Source organism: Eulemur rufifrons, chromosome 21 (assembly GCF_041146395.1).
Source record: "Eulemur rufifrons isolate Redbay chromosome 21, OSU_ERuf_1, whole genome shotgun sequence".
In the NCBI taxonomy this organism is placed as follows: domain Eukaryota; kingdom Metazoa; phylum Chordata; class Mammalia; order Primates; family Lemuridae; genus Eulemur; species Eulemur rufifrons.
The window spans coordinates 20044640-20058493 of record NC_091003.1 but is presented as its reverse complement, the minus strand read 5'-3'; the positions used below and the strand labels follow the sequence as shown (position 1 = coordinate 20058493).

General features: G+C 48.5%; 1 protein-coding gene across 1 annotated transcript in view; it reads left to right on the top strand.

Annotated features, from left to right (window-relative positions):
* SEZ6L (seizure related 6 homolog like) overlaps positions 1 to 13854 on the top strand; it is a gene marked incomplete at its 5' end in the record, with an annotated part of 73052 nt that overhangs the window by 48203 nt on the left and 10995 nt on the right. The window contains 2 exons of the mRNA XM_069497279.1: positions 297 to 488; positions 12480 to 12674. Coding sequence (XP_069353380.1) covers positions 297 to 488; positions 12480 to 12674 — 387 coding nt within the window. The remainder of the gene's footprint in view (positions 1 to 296; positions 489 to 12479; positions 12675 to 13854) is intronic.

The window sequence follows — 13854 nt, the reverse complement described above, 5'->3', positions numbered from 1 at the left end:
GCACTGTTCGCTTTACATTTTTCATTGTTACACATAATGGTGCGATATACAACCTTATACATAGGTCTTTGGACCCTGATGCAAATTCTCTGCGCACATTCCTAAAAGAGGAAATCAATTCGAGTCTCTTTCCCCCAGCCGATTCCCCAGCCACCTTTAATGAGCAAAAGATGCATTTTCTTCCAACAGGGAAAAGTACTGAGTTCAAAGACTTGCTAGATCATTCTCTAATTCTGAGCAAACCCATGATCATCAATACCTCTGACCCCCGCTTGGTCTGATCTCGTTCCGTGTAGTCATGTACTGCACCGACCCCGGAGAGGTGGACCACTCGACCCGCTTAATTTCGGACCCTGTGCTGCTGGTGGGGACCACCATCCAATACACCTGCAACTCCGGCTTTGTGCTCGAAGGGAGCTCTCTGCTGACCTGCTACAGCCGCGAGACGGGGACTCCCATCTGGACGTCTCGCCTGCCCCACTGTGTCTGTGAGTCCTGTTCACTGCCTTGGGCCCCCGGTGTAGACGCAGGCTCATGTCCTCCTGTTCACGTGCAGGGCTGAGCTGCTAGGAGGGGGGCGTTCTACTCTGGGGCGGTGCCTTTATTGTCCCTACTACCACGCAGCAATAGCTAACACTGATTGGGAGCACTGCTACTATAACATTTACGGTAAGTTTATCACGCATTGCGCTAAGTCCTTCACCAAATGGCCCTCGTCTCTTCCTCGAATACCCCTGGGAGCGTGTATATCATTGTCTTCATTTTAAAAAGAGGATACTGAAGTTCAGAGAGGTGAAATCACGGCCCGGGTCACACAGCTAGTTAGTGGCAGAGGCCTCATGCAAACCCAGGCCCTTTTAAAAGCCCCTGCCCCCAAGGGATTTGGATGTACAGCCAGGGTTCACAACCACTGCTTCAAGAAAGATGAGGTTATATGGAAAGAATGGAGCTTTCAACAGTATTCAGGGTTTGGAAACTGTCAGCTGCGCTCAGAGTTTAAATTAGTGTACCGTGAGCAGCTCCATCAGGGGCACAGCCAGCTCGAACTCCGGAAGCCACACTGAGGTCTTGACAGCGTTGGAGAATGAAGAGTTTCAGTTTAGGGAAAAAAAGAAATAGAATTGCAGGAGGTTTCTGGTACGTTCACCTGTGTCTGATATGAGTGACACCGAGTACGGTTTGTGGACTTGGCGTTCTCCCGCGGTGGCTGTTTCACACCTGCCCACACCTGCCCACGACGGGCTTCACAAACGTCGCTGGCGTCACGGACAGTGGGGCACCGTGGACATGGGCAAAAGCCACCATGGTTGGAAAGCAAGGAAGTCCTTGTCCTTTTCCATTAGGTAAGCTGGTACTTGCTGAGCACTTGCTGTATGCCAGACACATTGCTGAGCACATTCTATGCATTCATAAACATGTGTGTGCATGTATGCATATACACTTTTATGTGTATATATGCATATGTGTATATTAAGGAAACCAAGGTTCAGAGAGGAATATGGACGGCAACAGTTATTCACTGATTGTGTAAGACACACTTATAAAAACACAGTTTATATATCTGTGAACGTGTATATGTGTGTAGACACCATCTACAGCTATATCTATATTTAGTATAAACTGAGATTCAGAGAGAAATGTGATGTTGGTCACAACACTCCTTCGTGGACAGGACTAGGATTCAACCTTAGGATGAATCCAAGTCTCCAAGTCCACTGTCCCTATGCCAGCCACACCCCCACCATCATTTAAGCACTGGTGACAGGGTACAAACCCATACAGGGACACCCCAGTGGAATTTTAGCCTATGGCCCTGATCCCTTAACCACCGCGACGCCTGTCCCCAATCCCCAGACTCTGGGGCCGAGTCCACACTGGCTGGTTCCCGCTGTGGGTTGAATGATATTCCCAAAAGGGTATGTTGACGTCGTAACCTCCCCCCCCCCACTACCTGTAACTGTGACCCTGATTGGAAATAGGGTCTTTGCAGGGGCAACCAAGTTAAGATGAGGTCATGCTGGATTAAGATGACTGGTGTCTTTGCAAGAAGAGGGAAATCTGGGCACAGAGGGAGACACGGACGTAGGGAGAACGCCGGGAGATGACAGAGGCGCCTACTGCAGCCAGCAAGGCGCACCGTGGGTTGCTGGAAGGTTCTAGCACACCCCCGGATGGACGAGGGGAGGAAGGATCCTCCCCTACAGGCGCCAAAGGGAGTGTGGCCCTGCACCCGCCTTGTTTTTGGACTTGCAAGCCCTGGAACTGTGAGACAATAAGTTTCTGTTGTTCTAAGCCCCGCCCCCTCCCCAAATCCTTGTCCTGCGTTAATGGCAGCCTTAGGCAATGAGCAGAGTCCCCACCTCCTTCTGGTGACTGTGAGAGTGATCAGAGGCGGCTTTGGCAACTCCAGCTGCTAGAGACCCAGAGATGAAAAGCTAAAAATAAAAGCTTATCTAAAAATGCTGAAAGGTGGAGGTCTCATTTTTTAAAAAGAAAAGACACTTCACTAATGACGCACAGCCTCCGAAGACCCTCCGGGCTGCGGCAGCCGCCTGAAATCTCAGCGTTGGCTCTGCGGTGCTGAGCCGAGACGGCTTCCCTGACACCCATGCTAATGAGTTCACGAGCCAAGTGGCGTGTCAGGAGACACACGGGCCTCCCGAAAGCCGGGAGAAGAACCCGGCGTGTGGCTGTAGTGGCGTTACGAGCAGGCAAGGCTGATGGGAGACCACGCAGGGGACGCAGCATGGCACTCGAGTGAGAGGGAGGCTGCGGTGTGGGTTCAGAAGGTATTTTTAAGGATGAGGTTGTTAGGCATAAAACAGCTTTGAGATGTTTCGCCAACTGAACAAAGGAAACAGACCCCATTTGATGAGCGCCTTTGGTGTGCCAACCCTTCCCCAACATTTACATGCTCACCTTCACTAAACTACACAGGTGGCATGTGTATCCACTTAAAAGTAGGCAAAGAAGGCCCAGAGAGGGTGAGTAGCTTCCCTGAGGTCACACAGCACAAAAGAGGACCAGGATTCTAACTCAATCCTGATTAAACCCAAAAGCATCTTCCCACCCCATTACTTTGCAGTTCAGCTTTTGTGCAAAGCTCCGGGGCTTTACAGTTGGCAAAGATCTTCCACCCACAACTCATGAAACAGGCAGAAAATTGTGTAAGTTCTGGTTGTCTGCAGAGTGTTGCCCAGTCACTTGCCCAAGGCCATGCTTTGGCCACGCTGGGACTCAAGGCCATGTCTTTTCACTCCTAGTCCACTTCCCCCAGGGCGCTTCAAGAACAGACAGTTCAGTCTACGGCCGTACCACCCCGAACGCGCCCAATCTCACCTGATCTTGGAAGCTCAGCAGGGTCAGGCCTGGTCAGTACCAGGATGGGAAGAACAGACAGTTCAGGCATAGACAGACCTGTCTATGTCAGCACTGTCTGGGTTTCGCAGTCAGACACCCCCAGCTCTGCTGGGTGATCTTGGGCAAGTAACTTGCCCTCTCTGGGCCTCAGAGCCCTCATCTGTGAAAAGGAATGATGCTTTCTAGCAGGAAGGGTTGTTGAGCGCAACTCAGTCACTCAACAAGGCCTCCTATGGGCCAGCATGTGCTAGGACAGAAGTTCCCAAAGGTTCTCAACTCACGGCACCCAGATGTCCTACGCCAAAGTACCTAACACTTCCATTCATTAAACAGTTAGGTCCAAACAGCTTAATGAGCAGTTACATCTTGACAATTAGTAGCCGTTTGAAAAAGTAACGCATGTAAATGGAAAGAAAAATAATGTTTTTCATTCTTAACTACTGTGACTGCTCCAGGGATGTGTGTACCTGTTGAGCCAGGCAAAATCTCTCAAACTTTGGGGTCGGGTTGGACTCCTCCACCCTAATTTCCTGTTCCACGTTGATTTTGTCTCAATTCTTGCTTTTTAGCATAGCAACCACAGAAAACCCAGCTTGGCAAAGATGGGGCATCACTGGAAAAAAAAAAAAAAAAAAGATAGCTCTACTTAATGTTGAACCTGTGAACTATCTCAAGCTAGTAGTTCACAAGGGTCCAACAGATGTCACTGTGCTTCCTCAAAAGTTTTCAAAGTCCTGCAACACCTCTGTGAGTTCCTGGTGGCACCCTGGGGCATGTTGGTACACAGTTTGGGAACCATGTGGTAATCACTGGAAATACAGTAATGTATAAACAGATATGACTCACATTCTTGTGGAGCCTGGAGTCTATTGAGGAAGGGGTATGTGGGAAAGACGGGTCTAGGAAGGAAATAACAATGAATTTTCAGCATCACCTCCTCCAGGAAGTCCTCCCTGATTCCCTAGACTAGGTTGTGTTTCTCTTCCCAGAGTTCCCATGGAACCTAGAGTTCTATCCTTCACAGCACTCCCTGCAGCTGATTGAAATGATCTGTTTATATGTTCATAGAATCAAACACATAACTCACTTGCTAGAATTGTATCCAGTGGAGCTTTGAATCCCCCAGGCCCCAGCAGACTCCACAAATGACAGTATGTGTTACTGTTACTGTCATCGTTATTGTTAACAAAACCAATGTTGTCTTCACTGCAACCTCCCCACGTTGTTGCAACTTCCCCTCTTGCACGGTGGATGGTTCCTGAGGTTCCCATCCCGAAAACATAAACCACACCACCAAAAGGAATGAGAATGTGACAAAATCCAGTGGGGGGTTTACGGTTCGCTCTCCAGGGAGGCACTTACCTTGCTAAGGGACAGCGACTCCCTGAGAGGCCTGGCCCTTCACAGCGCGGTCCCCAGAACACCCCGGATATGAGACACAGGGATTTCCCAGCCCGGACAGAGCCCACGCACGCTTGTGGCCAGGTTGTGGCCGCGGTAAAAGCTTTGCTGATGAGCTATCCGCAGTGGCCACACCTGGGCCAGCACATCCGATTCTAGCTGCGTGCCCGTCCTCATTTAGAAATTCCTGTCTCCGAGAAAGCAATAGCTCAGAGAAATCCATGGTAGCCCCAAGGGATGTGGGTACAACAAGGGCCCTTGGATATAACAAGCATTAAACGCACAGGTCTCAGGCTCCAACGTGTCCAGGTTTGCGTCCCAGCCCTGTCGCTCAGCAGCACAATGACTTTGGACAAGCCAGTTTGCTCACCAAAAAGACTGAAAAATGAACGTGCCAACCATAAACATAAAAGCTTATAACGATGTGCCTGGCATATAGTAAGTGCTCAATTAAGGTTGGTGGCTGATTACTGCTCAGTGTCAATGCTCCGCCACTTGTGGGGTGTTTTAGGGAACCTGATTTTTGGCACTTCGCTCAAATGCATTCCATTAATGTACAAGGTTTTTCCTATGGTTAAAGAGAGCAGGAAAGTAGGGGGGGAAATAGAAATGAGGGTAGGTTTGGGATTATGTCTATAAGATCATCAGTCCAATTCACCTGAATTCCTGAGAGAGAAGAGGATGGAGTCACACCATTTGCAATCACCTTAGACCAGTGGTTTTCACCCAGGGGAGATTTTGTTCCCTTGGGGACATCTGTTAATACAATTTCTGGAGACATGATTGGTTGTCACAACTTGCGGAAGGTGCTACTGGCACCGAGTGGGGAGGGGCCGGAGATGCTACAAGGCGCAGGACGGCCTTCACCACAGCGCATTGCCCGGCCCAGATGGGAACAGCATGTGGGTTGAGATCACCTGAGTTAGAGGAACTTATTTCAAAGTATGACAACATGTCACTACGCAGCCACGTCTCAGCTCAGAACAGGTTCCTGGTCCAGCCCATTTACAGGCAGGAAAAATAAAGCCCAGAGACATAAGGTGATTCACCCAAGGTCACACAGCGACCCGAGCTTCCAGTTCCAAATTCAGGTCACTTTCCATATCACTCTCCTGCCATCTTCTGGGCACCGAAGAAACATACATAGGCCTTCCAAGGGCTGGTTCCTGCCAGGGAAAATTTCCATGAGACATTTTCTCAAACGCTTACGGATGGTGGGGTCAGCATTGAATCAGACTGACTTGATAGCCACAGAATCCTAAGCTCCCGTCACAGCTCAGCCATTGCCTTCTTGTGGGATTGTCACAGTAAGCTCGCCTGAGCCTCGGTTGCCCCATCTGCAAAATGGCTGCATGCGCGGTAGTTAGCACAGGGCTTGGACCACCTGGATCCGAATCCCACCTCTGCCACTCACTAGCTTGTGACCTTTGACAGATCACCCAGCAGTTTTGTGCTTCCTTTGTCTCAGACATAAGATGGGGTTGATGATGACATCTGTGTCTTGGGGGTGTTGTGATAATTAAACGAGTTCATGCAAATTCACACCATTCAAAACAGTATCTGGCTCAGAGGACGCTCTCAGTCAGTGTTGGCTATTTCGGTCATGACTGCTGTCACCTTCAAGGATTTGGGGAAGGATTAGAAATAATGTATGCAAATTATCTACCACAGAATGGCTGTTCAAATATTTTGGAAATTAATGAATTAAGCGATTAATTAATTTATTAACCATGCCAAGACACCCAAGCAGCGGTTCTGAGGCCAAGCTGAACTTTAGAATTTCCTGGAGAGTTTTAAACGCATACACTGGGGAACTAATTAAGTTAAAATACCTTAGGAGGGCAGGGCCAGGGCCCTACATACCCTAGGGGAATTCTAGCACCTGGCCCGGGGTCCCGTCGCCTCTTCCTAGACCTGCTGTCAACACCCTTCTTGACATACAGGTCTCATAATTCGTCCTTTGTCCCCTTTCTGTCTCCCCAGGGCCAGGACGGTGCCTGGCACAGGACTGGGGTGCCAGGAGATATTTGTGGCATACATGCATGAATAAATTGTGGTTAAGTTACTTGAAGGCAGGGACCATGTCAGTCTTGCTGCTCATTGTATGCCCAGGGCCAAGAACAGTGCTTGGCCCATGGAAGGTGCTCAATAAATATTCATGGTATTAATTAATCTGTTAATGTATGAAAGAAAATTTCAGGGAATCCTTCCCAGTCGCCACTGCCACCTGCTGGTCATTTTGCTGCACTGCAGGTACTACATGGGATTTGCGTTCCCTTAAGGGTCACTTTGAAGCCACCAAGTCCGTAATAGGAAACCTCCTCCGCCCAGGGGCAGGGAGGGGGAGGCTTCTCCTCTGTGCTCCTCCAGCACAGCTGTTGTCTCATTGGGCTGCCATGACCAGACAGCTGTTCTCTGTTCCCCACTGGACTGAGTTCTGGGAGAAGAGAAACTATGATTCTCAAGTTCACCACTCGATACCCAGCTCCTAGCACAGGCCTGGCGCAAAAGAGGTGCAGAGTCTACAGGACTGAAAAAAAAAAAAACCCAGACACTGAATTCTGGATACTGAGACTTCCTAAACTGTAAGTGCATGCACTGGGCTGCAGTTCCCAAAGAGCATTCATTATATCCACTACTGGGGGTACCCACCTGGCTTTAAACAGTGCCCAGATGATGTTACCTATGATTGTTAACTTTGTCTTGCCAGAAGATTCTCTGTTACTGTCTTTGGTGAAGCAGCTCTGTAGCTGCCCTGTGGAAAGGGCCACGTGGCAGGCAAGGAACTGAGGGTGGCTTCTGGCCACAGCTGGGCAGGAACTGAATCCTGAATACAACCAAGTGAGCCTGGAAGTGGATCCTTGCTTTCTTTGGCTAAGAAAATGAGAAAAATTAAGACTGACCATTGAAACCTGTGATTATAGAAGTATTATTATTTAGGGTGAGGCTAAATGATATAGCGCAATTTAAATGGAAGAACAAGTCAATAGAAATTTGTAAAAATTAAGGAAACAATAGTACGGGTGATAGGAGAATAAGACAAGAATTATAAAGGCCATAAAAATAATGAGCGCTTTCTGGGTACTCACTCCATGCTGCTTGTCTCACAGGCGTGAGCTTGTGTGAGCCCCATATCAGCCTTACGAGATAGCCCATTTTACAGGTGAGGAAGTTGAGGCTCAGAGAGGTCAGTTACGCTCGCAGACACACAACTAGGATATGAATCTTGAGCTCTTGGACCCTTGAGCCCAAGCACGTCTACTCTGTAACCTTCCTTTCATCAAAATGATATAAGTAAGGTCTTTCAAGAAACATATATTAGGCACCTACTAGGTACCGGGCTGCCAAGAGCGCAGCAGTGAGCTCAGCCGGGCTGAGGACCAAAGACTTTTCCGGAATATTTTCCAAGGAAGCATTTGAACACCATCAGCACTGGGTCCTGTTCACAATGCCATCCGTGTTTATTCTAAAAGGAATATAAGCCCACCCTGCTTAAAAAACCATATATCAAAACATAGGCTGGAAAAAAATAAAAGTGAAATTCTACCCTTCCCACAGCCCCTTCACCCCCAGGCACACTGTGCCGGTTAATTGTTCCAGCCCCCGAGGTCTCCTGCAGGAACACAGAGCAGGGCCCTGCCCTGCCAGGACCTGCACGACTGGTTTGAGGGAGGCCTGGTGATTCCATTCTGAGCTCAGATACAGCAGCCTTGGCGAATGTCCAGGCTGATCTGACATGCCAGGGGGTGAAGTTCAAGTACACGGATGGCCTTCATTAAACGGAAGGATTAGCCTTGGCCAAGTACCAGCTGAGCCACTTGGAGCCTCATATCTGGGAGTCGTGTGCAAAGGGAACCATACTCAACATCTCAGCCTGTCTTGCTCAACTATTCTAACAGCCCCTCCCCTCGGCTACATTAGGGGCCTCCTCCGGGCACCCGGGGTCCTCTGAGTTTCTTTCTCTGTAGCACCTGCCATTTTTAATTAAATGGCCCATTTACACATTCACTTGGCCCCCTAGAGCACCAGGCCGTGAGCTCTGGAGGGCAGCAGTGGTGTCTGATTCGCCTCCTGACCCTCCGCTGGACGCGCTGCAGTAGATTTTCTGAATAAATGCATGAGTGCCCGCCACAGCATATCTCTGTTGTCATAGAAGACACAACTCCAATGGAACGGTGACCTGGAAAGTTCCTTTCCACAGGGTAACTTCTGGGCTGGTTGGATTTCAAGGGTGGGAAGAAGATAGTTCTGAAGTCCGAGTGAAGACTGCTATTGCAGTACACGGGAAGATCCTTTAATCCCAAGAGCAGGAGGCAGGTTCCTACGGACCCCTCCATTGGAGGAGACCAAAGCCCACGTTCTTATCAGTGGTGATCACTTATACTAAAACATATTCATTCACTGATTCATTCATTTTTTTCATTGGAAAGGTGATACATTTAAATGCTTACCGGGCCAGGCAAGTGCTATGTGAAAGGCAATAGGGAGTGGTAGGGATTGTGGCTAAAATAAAATACAGCCCTAGTCTAAGGGGGATAGCCACTGCTCAACTCCAGCTGATCATTGCCATGTGACTATGTGACCACAGGATGGTCCAATCTTCCAGAGTCTCAAAAGAAGCCAGAAATATAGATTATTACATGAAATATCCTGATTTGCAAAAGCTCAGTAACTATTCTTTGTAATTTATATTGCACTAGCTAAATATATCATATTCACAGAGAAAAGAGTTCCAGTTGGGACCTCCATTATACTATGTTCCTCAAACCACGAGTTCAGTGGGGCCAGAGGTTATATCTGTATTATTCACCTCTGTGTCCTCGGTGCTACCTATGTCCTGGCACATAATAATTGCTCAATAAACATTTGTGGACTGAATCAATGAATGCTTCCTATGAATTGGGCATTGTGCTGGGCAGTGGGATTCCTGGCATGAGCATACAGTGAGTGCCCAACCTGGGAAAGAGGTGTGGAGGTGAGAACCAAACAATGCCAGAGAGGATTCTGAGACTGTAATCGAGGGATAGAGGTCTGTGCAGGTTGCAGAACACAGGTCCAAGGACAGAGGAATTCATGCCATTGGGGTCCAAGCTGGGTCTTGAGGAAATTCTTGAGATTCCTCCTGCAAAATAAGATGCTCCAAACTATATGTATTTATTATCTTACAGTTTCTGTGGTCAGGACGCTGGGCACACCTTAATTGGGTCCTCTGGTTGGAGATCTCCCATAAGACAGACCCTGGGGTTGGGGTCGCATCTGAAGGTTTGTCTGGGGAAGGATCCACTTCCAGGCTCACTTGGTTGTATTCAGGATTCGGTTCCTGCCCAGCTGTGGCCAGAAGCCACCCTCAGTTCCTTGCCTGCCACGTGGCCCTTTCCACGGGGCAGCTACAGAGCTGCTTCACCAAAGACAGTAACAGAGAATCTTCCGGCAAGACAAAGTTAACAATCGTACGTAACATCATCGCGGAAGTGACGTCCCGTCCCCTTTGCCGTATTCTGTTGCCTAGAAGCAAGTCACAGTTCCCGCCCACACTCAGAGAGAGGGAGTCCCAGGAGGTTATTAGGGGGTGTCTTAGAGTATGTCTACCACAGCCCCCATGAGATGAGAGGAGAAAGGACGTTCCAGGCAGAGGGAACAGCACAGACCAAAGCACCACGGTGAAACAGTGTCATCCACCTGGCAAAATGCAGTTAGTCCAACGTGCGTTAAGGATCCATCACGGAGGGAGGCAGGAGATGAAACAAAGCCTTCAAAGCCAAATCTGGAGAAACGGTGTCCCCTGAAGGCACATCGGAATCATCAGGCAAGATATCAGCCCCCCACCTGCTCCAAGCCCTGAACTGAGGATCTGCAGGGTCGAGACTCTGACAAGCTGGGAATGACACTAGTAAGTTGCAAAACGCCCTCAGACGTTGCAGGAATACTTCGGGTAAAAGACACAGCAGGCCAGATCTTCAGAGAGTTTTGCTAATCCAGCGGGTGTTGGAAGCTGAGGACGGGAAGCTCTTTGCATCTGGTGTCTCTGAGCCGCCGATGGCAGGTGCCGGATGTGATGTTTGAAGACCTGGAACTTCTTAAGCCAAAGCAAGGTCAACTGTTTTAGGATTCAATATAGAGCAGTTGGAACCCTGTGCACCGTTGGTGGGAATGGAAAATGGTGCAGCCATTGTGGAAAGCAACGTGGCAGGTTTTCAAAAATTTAAAAATGGAATTGCTATTAATATACGATCCAGCAAGTTCTCTTCTGGGTATATACACAAAAGAACTGAAATAAGGGTCTCGAAGAGAGACTTGTGCACCCACGTTCATAGCAGCCTTGTTCACAGTAGCCGAAAGGTGAAGCAACCCCAGTGTGCGTCGCTGGATGAATGGGAAAAGCAGTATGTGGCATAAACCCACAGTGGAATGTCGTTCTGCCTTAAAGAAGAAGGAAATTCAGACACATGCTACAACATGGATGAGCCTTAGAAACATTACGCTAAGCGACGTAAGCCAATCACAAAATGACAAATACTGTATGACTCCACCTTTGCTAGGTCTCTAGAGCAGCCAATTCGTGGAGACAGGAAGTAGGACGATGGCTGCCAGGGGCCGAGGGGAGGGGCAGATGCAAAGTTGTTTAACTCGTCTAGGGTTTCAGATCTGCAAGATGAAAGGAATTCTGGACATTGATTGCACAACAGTGTAAATGTGCATAATACTCTCGAACTGTCCACCTAAAACGGTTCAGATGGGAAATTTCATGTGACATGGATTTTACAATTTTTAAGTTTTCTAAAATTAATAAATTTTTTAGATGTTTTAGGATTTGTAGTCCTGTGCGCAAAGCAGTGTTTGCTGGCTGTCCATTCCAGCTGAGTACAGAAAAAGAACTAGATCCCATGCAGGGCCTGGAATGAGTTAAACCGGTAGGTTCGACTCTCCAATAGGTCTCCGGCTACCGGGAACTTTGTGCCTGCAGCTGAGTAGAGCAGCCACCAGATGGCAGTGTGGGCCAATTATAATAGTGGGGGGTATTTATTGTGCTGTTTGTTACTGTATCCCAAGCCCTGATCGTCAAGCTTGCCTTAACAGGCTCATCTCCAGTGAGTGAAACAAATATTTAATAGTTCAATACAATACAGTATGTGAAGTGCTGGTGTGGAGGAAGAACTTAAAAGGCTGGTGACTCAGTTGGTGGTAGGAGGCATCATGGTGGGCTTCCTGGAGGAGAAATAAGGACTGAGTATTGAAATACAAGCCCTACCAGGTTAGATGTAAGGTGGGACGCAGGAAGACTATTTGATAACTAAACACCACCACCATCCATCATTTACTGAGCATCTATGACATGCCATGAACATCCTAAGCATTCTCTTCTTTATTTTATTTAGCCTCCAAATCCCTATGAGATTGGTCCTATTATTCCTATTTTGCTGATGAAGCAACTGACACCCAGAGAGGTTATGCCACTTGCTGGCGGTCACACAGCTAATAAATAGCAGAACCCAGATTTTAACCCAGATTCCACAGCCCAGTTCCTTGTACCATGACCATGTATAATCTGCCCCCGAGATGGGAGAGAGAAAGGTGTGTTTGGGGAATGGCCATGAGTCCGAAGCCAGGTGGGGCTGTAGAGAGAGGAAACCGGCCAAAGCTAGACCAGACAGGCCACGAGTAGGAGCCCCCAGAGATTCGCATCATCTCACCAGAGCTCCTTTTGGCTTGGATTTCAGCGGAGGAGTCCCTGGCATGTGACAATCCAGGATTGCCTGAAAACGGATACCAAATCCTGTACAAGCGACTCTACCTGCCAGGGGAGTCCCTCACCTTCATGTGCTACGAAGGCTTCGAGCTCATGGGCGAAGTGACCATTCGCTGCATCCTGGGACAGCCGTCCCACTGGAACGGTCCACTGCCCGTCTGTAAAGGTAAAGAGACCTGCTGTCCCCGCGGGGTCCAAGGAGCCGGAGATGTCAGGACTGGCTCACAGGGATTCTAAACTTGCTCTGAAAAACTGGGCCACTGTACCTCCTTACAGCTAAGAGGCCACCATCACTTTATGCGCTACTGAAAAAGGACAAAATTACTGCCAGTTAAACTATGACACGATGTCTTCTCCTTGCTTAGCCTTTTTATTTTTACTTTCTAAAAGAGTTCTTTCGAGCTTAGATTTTTATCATCTATGACACTTTTGAAAATGTTAAAATGAAAATATGAGCGAAATCAGTTGGATCCGGTGTCTTTAAACTTCCCCACCTTCGGGGTCTGGCACTTTGGAATCGTTTGTGACTCAGAGTCTCCAGTGTCCTTCCATATCACCTCTGTCCCATCAAAAGCTTCAGAGATGCAGAATTCCTTAGGAGAGTCTGTTAAAAAAAAAACCTGAAGTCTTTGGTGCTAAGGGTTTGCAATTATGTAGAGGCGGAGCTGGGACTTGGGGAGGCAAGACAGGTGGCCAACCTTAAGAAAGAATCTCCTCTTTAACCCTTTGTGCCCTGGACGCCTGTTTTGCCTCACCGAGTACCGGCCCTGAGAGCCAGCCTGCTCTGACTCCAGCTTGGAGAACGTGGCGTAAACATTTCCCACCTCCTGCACCCACTTGCCACGACCACTCGTTCCCGTGCGTTACGAGCGCGCCCCTATAGCTGCAAGGTGCTCGCTCGCCCACGTTTGCGCGCACAGGGACTCATGCGCGCCACCTAGTGGCAGCGATTAGAACACACCATTGATTGACGACACGCCCCCATCTCTCAGATGGTAGAAAAGTAGGGAAATTGCACCTTAGAATCAATGAAATTAAGTCGTGACATCCCAAGTGGAATTTGGATCGGTTGATCTGGGCCTTTGCGGTGTAAAATCAATAATAATTATAATAGCGCGAATAGCGTCAATGTTTTAGACCAGTGGATCTTAACCTTCTATGGTGTGAATACACCTTTGAGAAACAGGCTTTTTGCTCTGAATTCACTTCCCAGGGGGGACAGAAACATGAAGTTTCACATTTCTTCTTGGGAATCCGTAACTTCAGTGGATCCCCAAATGCCTTATTCATGACCCGCAGCTTTAAGGCTTAAAAATGCTTTCTCACTGGCTTTTCCACGCCTAGGT